This window comes from Hippopotamus amphibius, chromosome 1 (genome assembly GCF_030028045.1).
Source record: "Hippopotamus amphibius kiboko isolate mHipAmp2 chromosome 1, mHipAmp2.hap2, whole genome shotgun sequence".
NCBI lineage: Eukaryota > Metazoa > Chordata > Mammalia > Artiodactyla > Hippopotamidae > Hippopotamus > Hippopotamus amphibius.
Window position 1 is genome coordinate 24,604,614 of NC_080186.1, and position 18,416 is coordinate 24,623,029.

At 51.7% G+C, this 18,416-nt stretch overlaps 1 protein-coding gene across 1 annotated transcript in view; it reads left to right on the top strand.

Moving 5' to 3' along the window:
- Positions 1-2,474, top strand: part of ZCCHC17 (zinc finger CCHC-type containing 17) — a 65,287-nt gene extending 62,813 nt beyond the window's left edge. Inside the window, exon 8 of the mRNA XM_057703336.1 lies at positions 1,302-2,474. Coding sequence (XP_057559319.1) covers positions 1,302-1,343 — 42 coding nt within the window. The 3' untranslated portion in view covers positions 1,344-2,474. The remainder of the gene's footprint in view (positions 1-1,301) is intronic.
- The last annotated feature ends 15,942 nt before the right edge of the window (positions 2,475-18,416 follow it).

Sequence of the window (18,416 nt, forward strand, 5' to 3'; positions counted from 1 at the left end):
CTGGGACCCCGCCAGCTCTGCCGTACATGTATCAATACAGAGTGGGGGCTGCCTCCCTGGACCTCTGCAGCTCTGTGTGGAAGCAGAGAACATCTGCCTCCCTTCCCCTAACTGGGAAGAAAGCCAGGGAGGAAGAGCCCTCTCTCCCCCAAAGTCTTGGTTCTTTTGGACAGGTCCACTTGCCAGAAGACCGAGGGGGCCTATTTCTGCCAAAGCTGCAGGGACAGGCCTCAGGGCTGGGCATGGAGCCCTAGTGACCTCACTGCTGGAGCAGGTGCAGGGGGAGGAGGGGATTGGGATTGTTTCTAACTCAAGGTCACAACCTTTAGACACAGGGCCTCCTCCTCTCTCAAACACTGAGTGGCTGAAGAGCCGGGGACCAGAGCTCTCTCCCTACATGGTCTTTATAAGCAGTGCTGAAGAGCTGGCTAACAGCTGCTGGCAGATAGATCTGGGTTCCAGTTCTGATTCTAATGGGTACTAGCTGAGTGGCTGTGGGCAGTTCACTTAAGCTACTCCGAGTCTCAGTTTCATCTTGAAAATGGAGGAAATGACAGTATTTGCCACAAAGACGTGGTGTTGGGGCATCAAATGAGACAATGCATGTAAAATGCTGAGCAAGGTAGATTGAATACATGTTTGCTGCTGCTGCTGCTGCTGTTATTATCTCCGTGGAGAGTGCAGGACTCCTAAGACCTGATCTCAGCTCTGCCCCTCACCTGCTGGGCCACCCAGGGCAGGCTGCTTTGCTTCTCTAATCGGTGTTCTTATTTCTGAGACAGGATTAGAAACTGCTGTAGCTGTGAGGAAGGGGCTGTAGAGCTCTTCAGGGTGGGTGGAGGGGGACACTGCCAGAAAGTCCTTTTGCTTCCTCTCTTGGGCCCTGCCTAAGCTGAGCAACGTGGTGCTGAACTCTAGACAAACCCCAGAGCCACTCTTCTCGCTGCCCTCCCCCCGCCTCCCCCCCACGCTCAGACCTGGCTCACCAAATTTGACTCCTAAGCCACACCCTGTCTCCTTTCCACAGGACTTTTATCCTTCTCCCTTCTAGGTATGGGCGGCTTTCACATCATCTGTCTGATTACCTGCACCCTCCTTGCCCTCAAGTTCACTGCATCTGGGGAAAGAGGAGCAAGGGGAGGGAATGTGAGCCCTGTCCCTTCTCCTGCCCCCCTTTTTTTGCCCTTGGTAGATCCAGGTGTGGATTTAACATCTAGCAGGCAGCAAGACCAGTCCCTGCCAAGAGCCGTATCACTCCAGCCCTCACCCTATAGTGATGTCATTGTTCTGTGTTTCCACAGCAACCACAGGCTGGAAAGATGGAGAAGAGGAGAGATGAGTAACCAGGAGAGAGCCAATGGGATGGATGCTGGCAGCACCGGATGATGCATGGGGCCATGGGGAGGCGGGGAGAGGGAGGCCTACTCAGCATCTTCAGCTGTTCCCTGGACCTCCCTGCCATCTGGACGCTTCCACCAGGGGATGTGCTGCTGGCAGGGGAGAGACATGAGAGGTAGAGGCCAAAGAAGCTGAGCTTGGAGGCTCCGCTGACCCAGGGACTTGCAAACCCTCCTTTACCCCCTCAGGGCCTAAGTCTATGGTTGCAGACCACCCTCACCCCACCCCCAACACCTGCAACTGGGAATGTTTCTCTTCGGTTAGTTATGGTGGTGGGGCTCTCTGTCTCTGTCTGCCATGGAATCAAGTCTTAGACAACCCTTCTCTCCACACCTTCCATACCCCTCCCTTGGTGCATGGTCTATTTGGAAGCAGTATCTTCGGAAAGAGACCTGGTTCTAAATCCCAAGCCTGCCCACTTAGTAGCTAGAGACCCAGAGCCAGTGCCTTCCCCCCTCTAAGTCTCCTTTCCTCCCAGATGGAGGTAGGCCGTCTACTTCTCTGAATTGCCATGAGGACTGAAAGAGATAACACATGGAAAGCCTAACACACTAACTCTCAGTGAATGGTGACCCCCTTTTCCTTCCTCCCTTCTGGGTCCCCTCCCCAGGGCAGTTGACCCAGCAGTGCACAGGGATGAACCAAGGCCCTCTGAGACCCTGAACCAATAGAAGAGGATCCACATATACCTCCATCTCCTCCTCACTGACTTCACTGAGTGCCTTCAGACGCTGCAGAGAAGTTTCCTCATCTCTCCCTTTCTCTCTCTTTAAATAAATAGAGCATCCCGATGCCCAGCACCGTGCTGGGCTCAGCGGGGCCCCCGGGGAACAGGAGAGCCCCAGCCCTCGCTCCCTGAGCTCACAGTGTGGGAGATTGCAGCCACAGTGGGTGGAATGGAGTGTTCTTTCTGTCCCTAGGAAATCACTTCCTTGTTCCCCCAGAGTTCTAGATACTGTGGGTCTGAGAGAACAAATGATGGCAAAAGACAGAGGTTTACTCAATACCGGTTTGCTTCTGCGAAACTGCTGCCTGTGGCAGGGTGCTCCCAGGAAGGAGAACAATGGCTCTCCTTGTGAGGGGGGGTGGGGTGGGGTGGGGTGAGGTGCAGCTCCTGGTGGAGGGCAGTCACTCCTCCTTCCCAGAAACCTGCCGTCCTCCCTGGTGCCGACAGAATCAAGCCCAAACTCAGTTAGCCTTGTCTCATCTGCTTGAAATGTCTAGTTTATTACTGAAACCCTGCTCCAGGAAGAACGCCTGGCAGGTAGTAGGCATGAATGAGTGATCACTGAACATTGAAGGAGTGAAAGAGCACACTGAATGTATGGATGAACAATTGAGTGACTCTGTCTACCTCCTCAGCTTCAGGGGCTCTGGAGTGGGACTCACTCGGGTTCCAATCCTGCCTCTGTTACTTACCTACTACCTGTGTGACCTCAGGCGAATCACCATCTCTCTGGGTCTCCATTTCTCCATCTGCAAAAAGCACAATACAGTCCCCAGCCAGCCGACCTCCCAAGGATTCTGGGAAGATAAGGTAGGATAAGTTTGGGAATGCAGTACAAAGGTTAACAGTTTCTCTTCTCAGCCTACTTCCCTGGCTGCCGGTGGCCTTTAGCACAAGACCCACATCCCTTGCCACAGCCCCACGGCCCCCGTGCTCTGCCCCCTGCCTGCCTCTCCAAGCTCTCCCTGCTGCAGCCACTCTGCCCTTTTCGTGTCTTGCAGGGGCGCCGCGTTTCTCGCTTCCTGTCTGCCTAGCGTACTCTTCCTTCCCAGGCCCTACTCTTTTAATTAACTCCTATTCACTTTTCAGCTTTCAAGCTTAACTCTCCCTTCCTCCAGGAAGCCCTGAGTCTCCCTGTCGTAACACTGATCCTGCTTTCATGGGGGCCATTTGTTTCTGAGTCTGTCTTCCTGTTACACCAGAACCCCCTTGGGCTGGTGTAACAGGGCAATCCAGAGGGCTCCCCACTGTACCCACAGGGCCTGGTGCAGGGCCGGGCATGGATTTATAGAGGGAACAAATAGTCTCTCTCAAGCAAAGAAAGCCACTTGTCCTCGTCAGTGTTCTCTCTGTTTGAAAAGTCCTTCCCCTACTCTGCCCTTGTCTGCTGCTCTCAGCTTTCTTCCTGCCAAAGTATCCCATCTCCTGCCCTCTTTCTCATTCCATCCCTGAGGGCCATTTCCGGTTTAGAGTGGGGCCTCAAGTACTCTCAGGGGAGAATTGCCCTCCTGGGCACATAAGTATAGCCTGAGTCTTTTTGGGAACAGGGCAATTCCCAGGAGATAATCAAACCAGATCCCGGACTTGGGGCTACCCCTGGCTCCTTCCCCAAACTACTCCTCTACCAAATGAAAAATCTGTCTCAAAAATTATGGATGACGTTAGATTAAGCAAAGTATAATGAGAAAGGTAAACCTAGTGCTTACAAAACAGTGTCCTCCCTGAGGAGGACACCTCACACCACCCTGAGTTCTGGGTCATGTTCATGTGCCATGTGACCTGGCCCCAAACAGATGGTTCAGTGCTCACTCCCTCGAGTGTACTTCATTCAGGAGTAGCTTGCCCAAAATTCTGGAGCGTTTCAACCTGATGGACCTGATGGGCGTGGACATCTGACCACTGTGTCTCCTTAGGTGAGGAGTGCTGGCAGGCTCTGGCAGGGGGCCTGGCAGGGAGCTGGTGTTGGCCTCAGGAGTCTGGGGCCAGGTGTGTTCCAGGAAGCACATACAGAGCCAAGGCTGTCACCCTGGCTTGGGCTTTTGTAGGTAGGCCTGGGATCTTGGGGTTGGCTGGGAGTCAGTGGGGGGCAGCATCCCTGGGCTCTGCAGTAAATAGAGACACTGGATAGGGAAAGGAGAGAGTCATTTGCAGGAAGGACTGGGTTGGCTGGGGGAGCCCCAGGACTGGAGCCCATGGTGAGAGATGTTCCCCTTCTAGGCGTGGGGGGTGGCAAGACCAAAAATTAGAAGGCTGGGATCAGACAGCATCAGGAGGGATGTTGGATGAGCAAGGTTGTCTTCCCTGCCGTGGGGTCGTCCAGTGCAGCGGTAAGATGAGCCCAGGGCAGCATCAGAAGCCAAGGGCTGGCTTTCAGTGTCACCTTCTCCATTTGTTGAACCAGTGTGTGAGCTGTCAGGGGCAGGGGGCTGGGTATGGAAAGACTGCTGGCAGGCAGTTGAGAGACATGATACCAGCTGTGTGAACTTGGCCAGTCAGTCTCTGTGCCTGTTTCCTCCTCTGTGTGATGGGGATAGTAACGTCTACCTTTCAGGGTTGTTGGAAGGGACAGGCAAGATTGTGGGTGTTGACAGACATAGAGAACAAATGTATGGACACCAAGGCGGGGAAGGAGAGGGTGGGATGAACTGGGAAATTGGGATTGACATATATACACTAATAAGTATAAAATAGGTAACTAATGAGAACCTACTCTATAGCACAGGGAACTCTACTCAGTGCTCTGTGGTGACCTAAATGGGAAGGAAATCCAAAAAAGAGGGGGTATATGTATATGTATAGCTGATTCACTTTGCTCTACAGCAGAAACTAACACAACATTGTAAGGCAACTATACACCAATTAAAAAAAAAAAAGATTGTGGGTGTTGAGAAGCTTTGTATGCTGTAAAGTGTGGTGCAGGAAATGATTGCTAAGATCGATGCAGCCCTTACCAAGTGCCAAGCATTGGACTTAGCAGCTTTCTGTCTTTCAGCTCTTATAATCCTAACAATAACCCGGTGATGTTTCCATCCCTCACTTTCACTTGAGAGTGGGGATTTGGACCTGGGCAGACTGGCTCTAGAATTTGTATGGCTTAACCACTCTCCTACATTGCCTTTCCCTACGACCATCTTCGCCCTGTTTTGCTCTGCAACCTTGGGCCAGTCTCTTCCCTTCAGTGTCCCCAACTCCATGGTGGGGGTTGGGCCAGATGATCTCTTTAATCCTTCAACCTTTGGCAGGTGGTTCAGGAAAGGAACTTCCAAGTGGGGGAGAGGGTGAGGGGGGGGCAGAGAGAGGAGAGGACAAACTTTTCCAGCATCTCTGCCCCAGCCCTGCCTCTCCTTAGTGAGTAGACTGGCAGGCTCCCCTTTGCCCTACAAGTTGTGGGGCCAAGGGAGCAGGTGATGCTTAGCCCCAGCCTGAAATATTCACTGGTCACTGGGGGTCACTGAAATCTGAGTGCAGGACACCCGACAACAGGCAGGCAGGGCCCATCTGCCTCGGCTAGCAGACCCCAGAGGGCCGCAGGGCCACAGCCTGCTGGAGCCACACCTCTTAATCTCCACCACCCATCCTGGGTCCCTACCTACTCACTCAGGGTCAGTTTATCTGGGCATCAGGCCTGGTCTGGGGCTTGGGATAGGGCTATTTCTAGATATCCTCCTTGTCTTCTTGGCCTGGGCCTTCAGCCAGCTCAGGACACCCACGTCTCTCTCTGTCTCTCTCTCTCTCTCTCTCTGTCACACACACACACACTCTCTCTCTCTCTCTGTGTCCCTCTCTCTCTCTCTCATTGAACTTGACTGCCACTGGCTTGGTACCTGGCCCTGTGCAGCGTACTGACAACCAACAGATATCTCAGACTTGACTCTTTTGAGAGAGAAGTGGATGCGTCTACAGATTATGACAATACAGAAAGGCTCTCACCATTGTGGGAGACCAGAGGAGGGAGCCGCTCATTCTGCCAGGAGTGTCAGGAAAGGCTTCCCGTAGAAGATACCCTTTGGGCTGGGTCTTGAAGAATACATCAGAGTCTGCTGGATGTGGGGAGCGGAACTGGGAAGACACAGGAGTTAAGCAAGGATGAGATTTTCCTGCTGATTGATCTGGGAGGAGGCAGAGGATAGAAGTGGCAAGTAATGAGACTGGGAGGGCCAGACAGGAAACAACCTTGCCCACCATGGAGGAGGTGGCCTTTCTTCTGAAGGAATGGGGAACCATTGAAGGTTTGGGGCAGGGTAGCACCGTGATCTGACTCTTATTAAGGGAAGAGTTTTCTGGCTCTCGTGCGGAGGCTGGACCGGAGGCTGGTTAGGAGGATGTGGCAGCTGTCCCAGACCGCTCGGCCACGGCTACAGCCAGCAGGAAGGGGAGAGCAGAGGGGACACACCTCTCCTAATTAAAGGCATGGCCTGGCAACTGCTCACATCTCTCTCTTGGCCAGAAATTAGCCACACATCCCCATGCAAGCGAGACTGGGAAACGTGGTCATTATTCTAGACTGCCTGCTGGTTTAGAAAAAGGAGAGAATGGATATCAGGGAACCAGAGGTCTCTGACACAGCGGTTAAAAGTCTTTCTCTGAAATCAGACTTCCTGAGTGTAAGTCCTGCCTTACTGGCCGTCTGGGCAGGTTGCTTGCCCTCTCTGTGCCTCCTTCGCCTCACTGAGGGTACAGTAAGCTAATGCACTTCGAGTAGAGCTGGCGAGACCCAGAGCTGTCTTTGGTTTCTGAGAGAAGGGGGTGTTTTTGGGACAGGTGCTGCCTGAGTCCTCTGGCAGAATTGAGGCGCCCATGGGGGCTGATGTATGGCCAGGGCACCCAGGGTTATTTAGCCCCTTCCCTTAAAACCCATGGTGTAGTTGAGGCAGAGGCTGCTGAGAGCAGGGCACGGGGATGCTGGGGAAAGAAAGGTCAGTTTTGGAAGGGATTCAAGAATACATGGCCCAAGGAAAAATACCCCTGGACCCAGGAGTTTCAGAGGCAGTCCAGCCTGGAGCCCCTCCCACTCGCAGGAGAGCCGATCTCCTAGGATCGGGAGGAGGTGGTTGGTTTTGAGTCAAGGGCACTTGAAGCAGGGCTCATGGGTTCAGACAGCTGCTGTGTGACCCCAGGCTTCTAGCCATCATTGCCCCTCTCTGGACCTGGGTCTTCCCATTTGGAAGTTGGGGATCACTTATTCTTTCCTTCCTGCCACATGACTATGAAGATTAGATGTCAGTCCTGACTCGAATTGAGTTGCACCTGCAGGGCTGAGCACCCGGAGGGATGGGTTGCTGTGGACAACAGTGCGCCCCCTCCTGGGAATGGGGAGAATTGCAGTTCCGTTCTGCTGTGCCACTGGCCTGTCCTACCTTCTCCCTCGTTCCTGTGCTGCCTTTCCCAGGCTCCCTTTCCCAGGCTGTGAAACAAGGTGAGATAAGTGCTGTTGTGGGACGGAGAGGAGAAGAACCTAGCCTAGAAAGATTGGGGTGGGAGGGAGGAGCGGGGAGAAGATTTAGCAACTGCAGGAAAAAGGCAGAGTGGTAAGATTGAGGGCCCGTGGGCAGGGATGAGAGGCTTAGCGTGAGTGGGGACGTGTCCGGAGTTAGCTTTAGAAGGACCCGTTCTCCCCATATTCAGGCCCACATGTGGAGCTTGCTGAGGGCAGGTGCTGTGCCTCATTCATCCCTCTGCCCCCTTCCGCACAGGTCCCCACAGAAAACAGGTCGGCTGTCAGAGTTCGTTGGTTGACTCAGTGCCCAGCCCCAGGCCTTCATGAGGCACCCTGCCCCCAAAGACTGTGCGTAGGGAAAGATCTGAACTGCAGCTCTGGAAGGAAAGAAATGCTCTGGGAGGCAGGAGACTGGGTCCCAGGCAAGGTACCCTCATTGCCTTGTTCTGTGACCTGGGACAAACCACTTGCCCTCTGGAGTGGTCTCCCCATCCGAATAGCATGAGGGGCACTGTGGTTTGAGAGCCATTTTACACCAAAGAATCTCGTCTTCAAGCAAATTCTTAGGTGGACGTCCAGGAGATGAAACAAGTAAAAGGGAGCTGCACTGATGGAAGCCGGGAAGGGGCCTGGAATCTACTTGTTTGGTCCAGGGAGCTGGCAAGGCCAGTGTGAAGAGAGTGCCAGGATGGACACTTGGATCTCTGGGCCTGGCAGACCTGGCTGCCCCACCCCAGCCTGTTCTTTCTGCAGCCTGGGGTGGGGGTGGGGATGGTGGTGGGGAGATAGGTGTCTGAGCAGCTTTGGCAAGGACCCGGCAGGGCCCCTCCCCAGGTTGCCCGTCTGTCCCTGGGGTCCTGCCCCGCCCACAGAGATACAGGGGTCCCCCCTGGGGTCCCTGGGCTGGAGGGAGGGCCCCCAGAAACAGCCCTCAGATTCCAGGGCCTCTGGGTGTTTAACAGGGTCTGGAGTTCTGAGGAAGAGGATGAGGAGAGGATAAAGGAGGGGAACACAAGATTTGGCGTCAGGAGGCTCCTGGTGCCTCTGGTTAAATGGCCTGCAGCAGCCGCTGCCCCTCTCTGTGTCTCAGTTTCCCTGTCTGTACAATAAGGGACGAACGTGGTGATATCTTCAAACCTTTTGTCATATGTGACTGGAGGAAAGATGGCGGTGGGGTTGGCGATTGTGCTGTCGGTGCTGAGTTTCCCAAGAGAGATGGAATCCTGCTTGGAATTCAGAGGCAGTGACGGTGGGTGTGGCATCAGAGGCATGGAGGGGTGGGGTGGGGGGAGGTGGGCTGGCAGGAAGACTGACTTTCTTTTTTTTAAATAAATAAATTTATTTATTTATTTATTTATTTATTTATTGGCTGTGTTGTGTCTTTGTTGCTGCACACGGGCTTTCTCTAGCTGTGGCGAGCGGGGGCTACTCTACATTGTGGTGTACGGGCTCCGCATTGCGGTGGCTTCTTTTGCTGAGGAGCACGGGCTCTAGGTGCACGGGCTTCAGTAGTTGCAGCACATGGACTCAGTAGTTGTGACTCACGGGCTCTAGAGCGCAGGCTTGGTAGTTGCGGTGCACGGGCTTAGTTGCTCTGCGGCATGTGGGATCTTCCTGGAGCAGGGATCGAACCCGGGTCCCCTGCATTGACAGGCAGATTCTTAACCACTGCACCACCAGGGAAGTCCAGGAAGACTGACTTTGAGACTGGGCTCTGCCACTAAGTCGGTGTGTGTTGCCTCTCTCAGGGCCATGCTTTCCCCACCTGGGGGACCACATGCTCCCAGATTCAGGAGTCAGTGACTGGCGTCAGAATGGGGCAGGGGTCTGGAGCTGGCCCAGGGCCAGGGTGCCAGTGTGCAGAGCCAGAAGTGACTGTCACAGGCTGTGGGAACCCAAGAGTCAGGTAGGATGCAAGTGCTGAAGGGAACTTAGGGGTCACAGCATCTAACAGAAGGGGCAACCAGTTACCTGGGGTCCTAGAATGGGTTGGGGACAGAACCAGGACTCCTGACCGTCCGTGTCAGCTCCTCCTCATAAGAAGCCCTGATCAGGAGGTGCAGGAACAATCTGGGAAGTGGGGGAGACTGACCCCTCCCTGATCCCTGGGGAGCGGGGAGGACAGAGGTGACACCTGTGGAGATGGTGGTGCACGGTGTAAGCCCAGCCAGCATGGCTTCCTCTTCTCTCTCCCCGGGACTGGTGATCTGGGAGGTTTCCATTGCCCTTCCTATCTTCCTACGGGGCGGGGTGAGGTGCAGTGGGGCATTGGGATTTTGCAGAGACAGCGGGGTCCTGGTGTGGGGGGGTGAGGCTCAGCTGGAGGGGTGCAGGGAGGAACTGAAGACAGAGGCTATTCCCTGTGTCTGGGGTGGGGTGGGGTACTGCCTTGTAATTTCTGGAATTCCCACAAAGATCAGCATTCTAGTCCCCAAGTCCAGAGGAAGGGACATCCCAGATACCCACATGCTGGGACCTTGGACCTGGGACCCTTTGTTGCAGTGCTTGCACCTGGACAAACGTCTTGAGGAACAAAATACAAAGAAACTATAAGGAACTAAGAATAACTGTACATGCTTGCAGTTGGGGAAAATTATGGACAACAGTATACAAAAAGACCAAAAACCCAACTGCTTCTTTTGAGGTGGCAGGAGCAAAAGCAGGGCTGCCCACGGCACCACCAAGGGGGTGGGGAGACCGCCCAAGCCACCCCGCTGGCCCGACCCATGAACCCACCCCTAGCCTCACCCCGTTTAAGGGACAGGCTCCTCCCTCAGCGAGCACGGGAACATGTTCCTTGTTTTCACTCCCTCTTGCTGCAGCGTGAGTTCCAATAAAGCCTCAGCTGAGTTTCTCTTATCTCTGGCCTCTTATCAATTTCTACTGATTAAACCGTCCAGGAACCCGGGTCAGTAACACAACCACATGTGACCCACATACACACCCACTGGCGTATCCCCTACCCTTGACTGGTGACATGATTGGTGGGGCCCAGTGCAAAGTGGACCCCTTGTTTAAAAATTATTAAGAATTTCAAGGTGATGAGAGCAAGCATGAAATGAAGAGTGACGCCCTTCTGAGTGCAGGGCCCCGTTAGACTGCGTAGGTCTCACACCCATGAAGCTGACCCACCACCACTGAGGCACACACTCCCCTCCCTCCAGAAACACACAACCGCATCAGCCCCTGGGATGCTGGAGACTCACACTTAGATAGAGCCCCTCCACCTGGGCAGGTCCAGCCGCCCCTCATCTGGGCTTCATGATCCCTCCCACCCTCCTACTCCACACAATTGCCCCCCTACACACACCACCCTGCCTGCTGGCTTTGGGGTGAATGATAGAGGACAGAACAATGCCAGTGCCTCCACCCACTCTGTGTGCCAGCCTGCAGAGGCACAGCTGACGGTGAAATGCCAATAATAATATACTTAACACTTGTTGAATGGTTTACCACATGCTAGGCACTTCTAACACTTTATAAATATTAACTCATTTAATCTTCACGACTTTATGAGAGGTGTTGTTATTTATTGCCATTTTACAGACAAGGAAACTGAGGCACAGAAAGGTTGAGTGACCCATCTGAGATCACACAGCTAGTAAGGGAGCTGGGATTTGAACCCAGGCTGTTCTCTGTCACTTGTTGCCATGGTACTGGACCAGGAATGTATCAGGCACTGTGGACCCAGATCTCTCAGGGCCTCTTGTGAAATGAAGAAAAAAGATGATTACAGTGCAGCATCACCTTGACTGGGATCCACGGAAAACCCCAGGAGCCCCAGGATAGTCTCCAGACTGCAGAAACACAGATGGGTGTCTTTATTACAATCTTAATATTTAGAAGATGTCTTAGCTAGAGACACATTCCTTTTTTATCTTTTCACAAACAAAAATGTCATATATGTAATGAAGGCATTTTCACTGACAACTGTGTACATGGTTGGGTCACGGGCAGTCCGCATGGTGGCCAGTTATCTGGAAGGCTTTCTCACTGGAATGAAGGGAAGCCTGCCCTTCCAGCAAGTCCTGAGCATACAACTGGCCTCCTTTAATATCACAGACCTTCGGGAGAATCTGCCCAGCCCATGCCCACGCTCCTTCTTCCAGAGTTGCCCCTCCCCACTCTGTGTGGTCCAGGAGGCCTTGTCTGAATCCTTGGCCCCAGCCCTCCACACCCCTGTCTGTGACTAACTGGCCCAGGAAGGCCTAACTGCTCCAAGCTGGCCAATCAGATCCTTTGTCTGGGGATTGTGGATCTGCCTGTCAACCCATTCTGGCTGGCCTTTGATCTAAGAACAGATAAACTTGACTGTAAACCAGCTGCCTTCACCTTCACTGCTGTTTGTGCAAAAGAAAAGCAGGAAGCTGTGTATAGGGGAAGAGAAGAAGGAGGTAGCAACCGAGGGCTATGTGGGGGGAGAGGAAAGCTGCCCCCTCCCACTAATGGCCACAATTGCTCCTCCTCTCCTGCATCCATCCTTAGGATAACTCCTGCTGTCGTGTCAGTTAGCCTGAGAAATTGCTGTTACTTGCAGTCCAATAGCCTTATTTATGTTTAAACTGGAAAATGGCAAAGAAAAGTACCACAAAGCCCCTGAATGTGTTGGTTCTGTTGTCATTGTTGAAAATGACAGATCCTAAAGCCACAAAGCTACCTGTGTCCTGGGAACATCCCCAATGGAAGCATGAGGTCACCTCTCTGCCTTGAAAATGCTTCCCGTAGTGGAGAGGGCCTCCTCAAGAAGAAATGAACGCGAGTTCCTTTACCGAGTTTATGATTAATCTCTCTCTCCAAAACTTTATTCCCTTTCTTGTCCTCTCTGACCTCAATCCTGTGCTAACTGAACACTCATCAACCAGAGTCAGATGACTAATATTGCTGTTGTCAATAACATCATTAATGTAGTAAAATTGCTATTAAAAGATATCATCATTAATGTACCAATTCAGGTTGTTTCTCCAGGGCAAGATGAGCTAACAGACCCCAACCCCCACCCCAGCCCTGGACCACCTGGCCAGGTAATGGTAAACCAGAGACATCCGGACTCTTGAAATTACTATTAATTAAGAAATGCCACAGCACCATCACTAGGCAATGATTAATCCCAGCCTCTTGTTCTTCCCCTTGAAAAAAAAACCCTAACTCAAAGACCAAGTTGGGGTGGATCTGAGGCTTATCGTTCACTTCCTTGCTTGACGTCCTGCAATAAACCCTTACTTTGCTGTAAACTCCCACTGTCAGAGTTTGTCTTTCTGCACTGCTGGCATGAGCCCTTTGCTCGGTTTCCAGAACTGTGCTTTGTAAAGGACTTTGTCAAACTTGGGCTGTCCGATGGTGTGCCAGCAAATATCTGACAACTGGTTCTTCAGACATCCAAATGTATACATAATATACGTATGTACATATATGTTTATTAGAAATTTTACTGATAAAACATATATGCAGAACACAATTTGCAAATAACAGCACAATGTAGGACCTCTTGATTGTAAATTCCATATAGCCAATTGATTCTCCAGAAGGCTTTTGTTAATTTTTGCCCAGCTCTTGTATCTCTAGTCAACCTATGGTTGCAATTCAACCAGAATTTGAAATGGAGTTGCATTCCAGTCTGCTGTACTAACTCTGTTCCCGATAAGTTTACTGTCATTAAATCTGATACATGATCTACTGTTACACTGCTCACTCTCACTCTCCTATAAATATATTCATTAAACTGAAACCTCTTTCAGCTTCAGCACTTTAGTTGGCACTGTTAATATTTCGTCCATCACTTTCTTTAATCTAGAAAGTCAACAAAACAGCAAATCAAAATCTGATTTGCCAATTTCCGCCCTGGCTGACTTCAGGTTAACAACGTGATATCATGAAGCAGAGTTGGGAAGAGATGTATGGGAGCACATTAGTATGCCCAAGTTCTGCTATTCAGTTACAATAGACAGATAACCTCAAGAGAACAGAGAATTGTAAAATGTAGTAAAGTCTTTAGGAAGTCATGAATTTTTTTCCTTTTTTAAAATTTATTTTGTTGCACCGGGTCTTAGTTGTGGCAAGAGAGCTCCTTGTTTGCAGATTGCAGGCTCCTTAGTTGTGGCATGCAAACTCTTAAGTTGCAGCACGCATGTGGGATCTTGTTCCTTGACCAGGATCGAACCCAGGCCCCCTGCATTAGTAGCGTGGTGTCTTAACCACTGCATCATGAGGGATGTCCCATGAGTTTTGAGTATTATCTTTATTTTAATATTTCTTTTTTTAATTGAAGTATAGTTGATTTACAACATTGTGTTAACTTCTGCTATACAGCAAAGTGACTCAGTTATACATATGTATACATTCTTTTTCATATTCTTTTCCATTATGGTTTATCCCAGGATATTGACTAGAGTGCCCTGTCCTACACAGTAGGACCATGTTGTTTATCCATATTTTAATACCTCTTAATTGTAAATTTCTATAATTTAATTTTTAATAATGACTGTTCAACAACCTGAAATTCCATAATTCCCAAAACTTTAGCAACTGGCTCCCGTAAACTGGTGTGAGCCAGCTCTGATGCTGGTTTTTTCTCCATCCAAATGCATCCCATGGAACATTGTCAACCAAAGAGGTCCCACGACTGGAAAGACTCTGGTGAAGTTGTTTGATCTGGGAAGGTTTGAGCTGCTTTGTGCCTTGGACCAGAGGAAGAAACTTGAAGCAATGACTTCATCAATTTTAAGGACACATCGATTCAGCCAGTTTGGCATAGCCATTTTGATTCCTTCCTATCAAAATATGAGGTTTCTTTTTTTCATCATTAAGTGCTAAGCAGACATCCCTGAGCCTTGACCTCAGCCCCTCTCTGCACCCCCGCTCTGTGTGTGAGACTTACCCCACTTATCACTTACAGTCTGTAGATGTCTATTTTCAACCAGGCCCCCAGAGGAGAAGCCCTTTCTGTTTGTTAGATTTTTCTCTTTCCATCGCACCTTGCTTGTCCCTCTTTCCCAGGGAAAAGCAGAACTTTCGCTAAGATTGCTATCTTTGCACAAGTCAATGGGACAGGAAAAAGTGTTTAATTTTAGAAGAATTCAGCACCTGTTACACTTGTCCTCATCTTTCAAAATCCTACTCGCACATCACCTCCCTTCTGATATTTCATTTTCCAACGCTGCTATGGCTATGACATGTCTGTAATCTGATTGTACTTGTTCAGACAAGAGTGTGAATGTTTGTTTACTCATCAGTGCCCTTGACTAGGCTGTGGATTTTTCCTCAAGGATAAGGGTTGTGTCTGTCTTGTATGCTGTCGTGTGCTCAGTGGCTGGCACAGGATCTGGCACTGAGAGTTTTCTCAGTAAATACGTCAAATTAAAAATCCTGAATATATATGCAATGCCATGTGGCCTCCTGTAAGTCCTGGCAGATGATTTTGTGCTAGTCCTTCCTTTAAGGAAGCTCTTCTTGGGGCCCCTTGCACCTCCTCTTAATCTCCCTAAACACATATTTCCCATTTGGACCCCCAAATGTCAGAGCCGGAGGGGTCCTGAGGCCATTTGGTCCCACCAACTTGTTGCACAGATGGGGAAACTGAGGCTCAGGGAAGGGCAGGGACTTGCCTGAGCTCACACAGCTCATTAATGCGATGGAAACAAAGCCTTATGCCTCCCAGATCAGGCTTTATCCTATAATTCCCATCTTAGAGACAGGGGAGCCGGCCTGGAGACAGAAGTGTGAGCACAAGCTTACACAGCAATTGAGGGGAAGCACCAGGGCCCGGGAATTCGCCTGCCCCACCCAGATCTCCCCAGGACCTTTCCCTCTTTCGAGGCCTGGCCATGCGACTCGTGGATGCTGCCTCCAAGTACTCAGCGTCAGGAATCAAGACTGAGGAGGAGGCGATTCTGCAGGTCCTCATCTGGGAGCTGATGGAGGCATGCAGCAGGTTGTCCACTAGGGGACACTAGAGAGCCCAGCTAGGAGAGGGGTCAGCTCACTGAGCCTCCAGCCTTGGTTCATGTGTACTTGGGCCAGATGCAGGAAAACTGAGGCCCTGGGAGGAGAGGGGCTTGCAGAGGTCAACCTGAGAGCCAGAGGCAGAGCTGGCACTTGACCTGGCCTTCCTGAGACCAGTCAGGTGCGTTCCCTGGGCAGCTGACCATGGCCTGAGGGCGGGGCTTCTCTGCCCTTTTGCTGTCCACTCCGGCCAGGCTGTGCTGAGCCACACCCCACGTGCATGACATTTCACCTCCCCCTGGGACACACTGGCCAGTGCTGAGTCACACCCCACTTCATCCCTGCTCTGTCCAGAGCCCCTCACCCCCTCCTGCTGCCTCCTGTCATCGGTACAGGTCTTGGTGGTTTAGGAAACACTGTCACACTCTGCTTACCCAGGGTGGGCCTGGGGTTAGGCCAGGTGGACTCCAGTCAGACCAGCTACCCAACGTCAAACCAGGTTGGTTACACATCTCTTTGGGCCTCAGTTTCCTTATCCATAAAGCAGAGATTATAGTAATCCTTATCCCTCAGGAGTTTTGAGAGGATTCAATGAGATAGCACATCAAGTCCTTGGGAGCCTTTTATCAAGACTGAAACTTGCATAGAATTTGGGAGAGATGTGAAACTGCCTCCACCTTACAGATGACAGACTGAGACCCAGGGAGGTCAGTGAGAAATAGTGATGCAACTTCCTAGATGTGGGCCAGTGTGATTGCCAGGCCATGACTCAGCATGTGAGAAATAGAACTTTCTTTTCTTTAGCGCAGGGTTGTGTCCAAGTTGGGGTGAGACACGAATGTATGTAGAGCTAAGGCGTGGGTAGGCCCATGTGTTTCCCAGTTATGTGTCTGCACAGGTCACCTTGGTGACATTAACTGTCCTTTTTGCTTTGAATGGCCCTTCCAGGGCCAACATCTCTCTCCTCTTCTTCTGGGTCACACTGGAGGGCACAAGAATCATTCTGCTGAGCTGGGGGGGGGGGTCACACTGTGGTTTGGAGGGGGTGTTCTGGTAGGTCCTCCTTCAGACTTTGGCTGCCACCTGCAGGGCCCTCTCAGGGCCTGTGACGTCTCTGCTCTCACCACGCTCTCCATTCTTCCTCCCATTCCAGCCTGGGGAGGCCTCTAGTCTGCTTAACAGTCTCTCTTGCATGGGGAGCAGGGAGAGTATGAAAAGGGCAAAATATTAGGAGAGAAACAAACAGATCAATTACATCAATGCTTATTTCTGGAGTGGTTTTTATGTACCAAGTACTGTCCTAGGCCCTGGGTTTGCAGCTATGAGCAAGGAGACACAGTTTCTTCTCTCAAAGGGAGCTGGGGTGGGCAGACAGTGAGGTCACAATGGCTACCCTTTATGGAGCCCTACTATGTACCTGTGTCATCTCAAATACTCCTTCCAACAACATAATGACATAAATGCTACTATTACACCCATTTTATAGGTGAGGAAATAGAGGCACAGGGAGGTTCAGTAACTTGCCCCAGCTAGTAGATAATAGGGGTATGATTCTGAGCCAGGCAGTCTGAAAAATTATTTTTTAAAGATTTGTTTAGTATTTTATTTATTTTTGGCCGCGTTGGGTCTTCGTTGTTGCGCGTGGGCTTTCTCTAGTTGTGGCGAGTGGAGGCTGCTCTTTGTTGCGGTGCGCGGGCTTCTCAGTGTGGTGGCTTCTCATTGCGGAGCATGCTCTAGGCGGGTGGGCTTCAGTAGTTGCGGCACATGGGTTCAATAGCTGTGGCTCGCAGGCTGTAGAGCGCAGGCTCAGTAGTTGTGGCGCACGGGCTTAGTTGCTCTGCAGCATGTGGGATCTTCCTGGACCAGGGCTCAAACCTGTGTTCCTTGCGTTGGCAGGCGGATTCTTAACCACTGTGCTACCAGGGAAGTCCCAGGCAGTCTGAAAATTAAAGTCATGGGGTAGAGAAGGGCTGGCTGTGCGTCCAGCTGGGGAGGACACTTCCCGCGTTCCTGAGTGGGGAGGTGGTGTTTGGGCTGGGAGCCGCCTAATGATAAGAAGCAGGCAGGCCTGGATCTTGGGATGGACATTCCAGGCAGAGAGAACAGCAAGTGCAAAGGCTCTGAGGTGAGAATGAACTTGACTTATCAAGGGCTGGAAAGAAAGCCACTGTGGCTGAGAGGTCAGGAGTGAAGGAGAGAAAGTAGCAGGAGGTGAGGGGAGGAGTAGACAGTGCCAGATTGGCAATATTAAGCTCTGGCGGGGGGCGGGGTGCAGCCACCTGGGTGGCTTCCCTTGAGCTGGGCAGGGCCACGCCCTATGCCTATAAACCCCAAGAGGTCATTATCTCCTGCCCCTGCAGGCAACTGGGGCATCCGCTGCTGGGCCTCTTGTAACCTCTCAATGCTCCTGGGACCCTGAGGACTATCCAGCTGCTAAGGGGACGGGGGCCAAGGGTGGGCCGGGGTGGAAGGCCTGGGTCCCAGAGAAGCCTTATTGCCGGTGGGGCACCAGGCAGGAGGTGCTGACCCCTGGGTCAGAGCCCTGAGGTCTGTCCCAATGGTGGGAAAGGCATTGCGATTGGAGTCATTAAGATCACTCAGCCTTGATGGCCTGGACTTGAGCCAAGCTGTCCCCACTGGCTCCCCTCGAATTCCTGGCCTGACCTCTTCCACCACCCAATGAAAGGAGAGGCCCCTCTGGGGGTACTAATTAGCACCCCCTCTTCTGGATTCCATGGCTTTCTCCCTGGCCCAGTCAGGGAAAGAGCTCCTTTCAGAGACCAGCCATTGCCTCTGCCTCCCCCCACTTCCCCCGCGTCCTGGGGGTTCAGTTGAGGCCAGTGCAGTCACATTTCCCAGGGCCTCCTGGTCCTTCCCAGCCACAGGGGATTTTCACGCATGGGTGCCTTTGCCCAC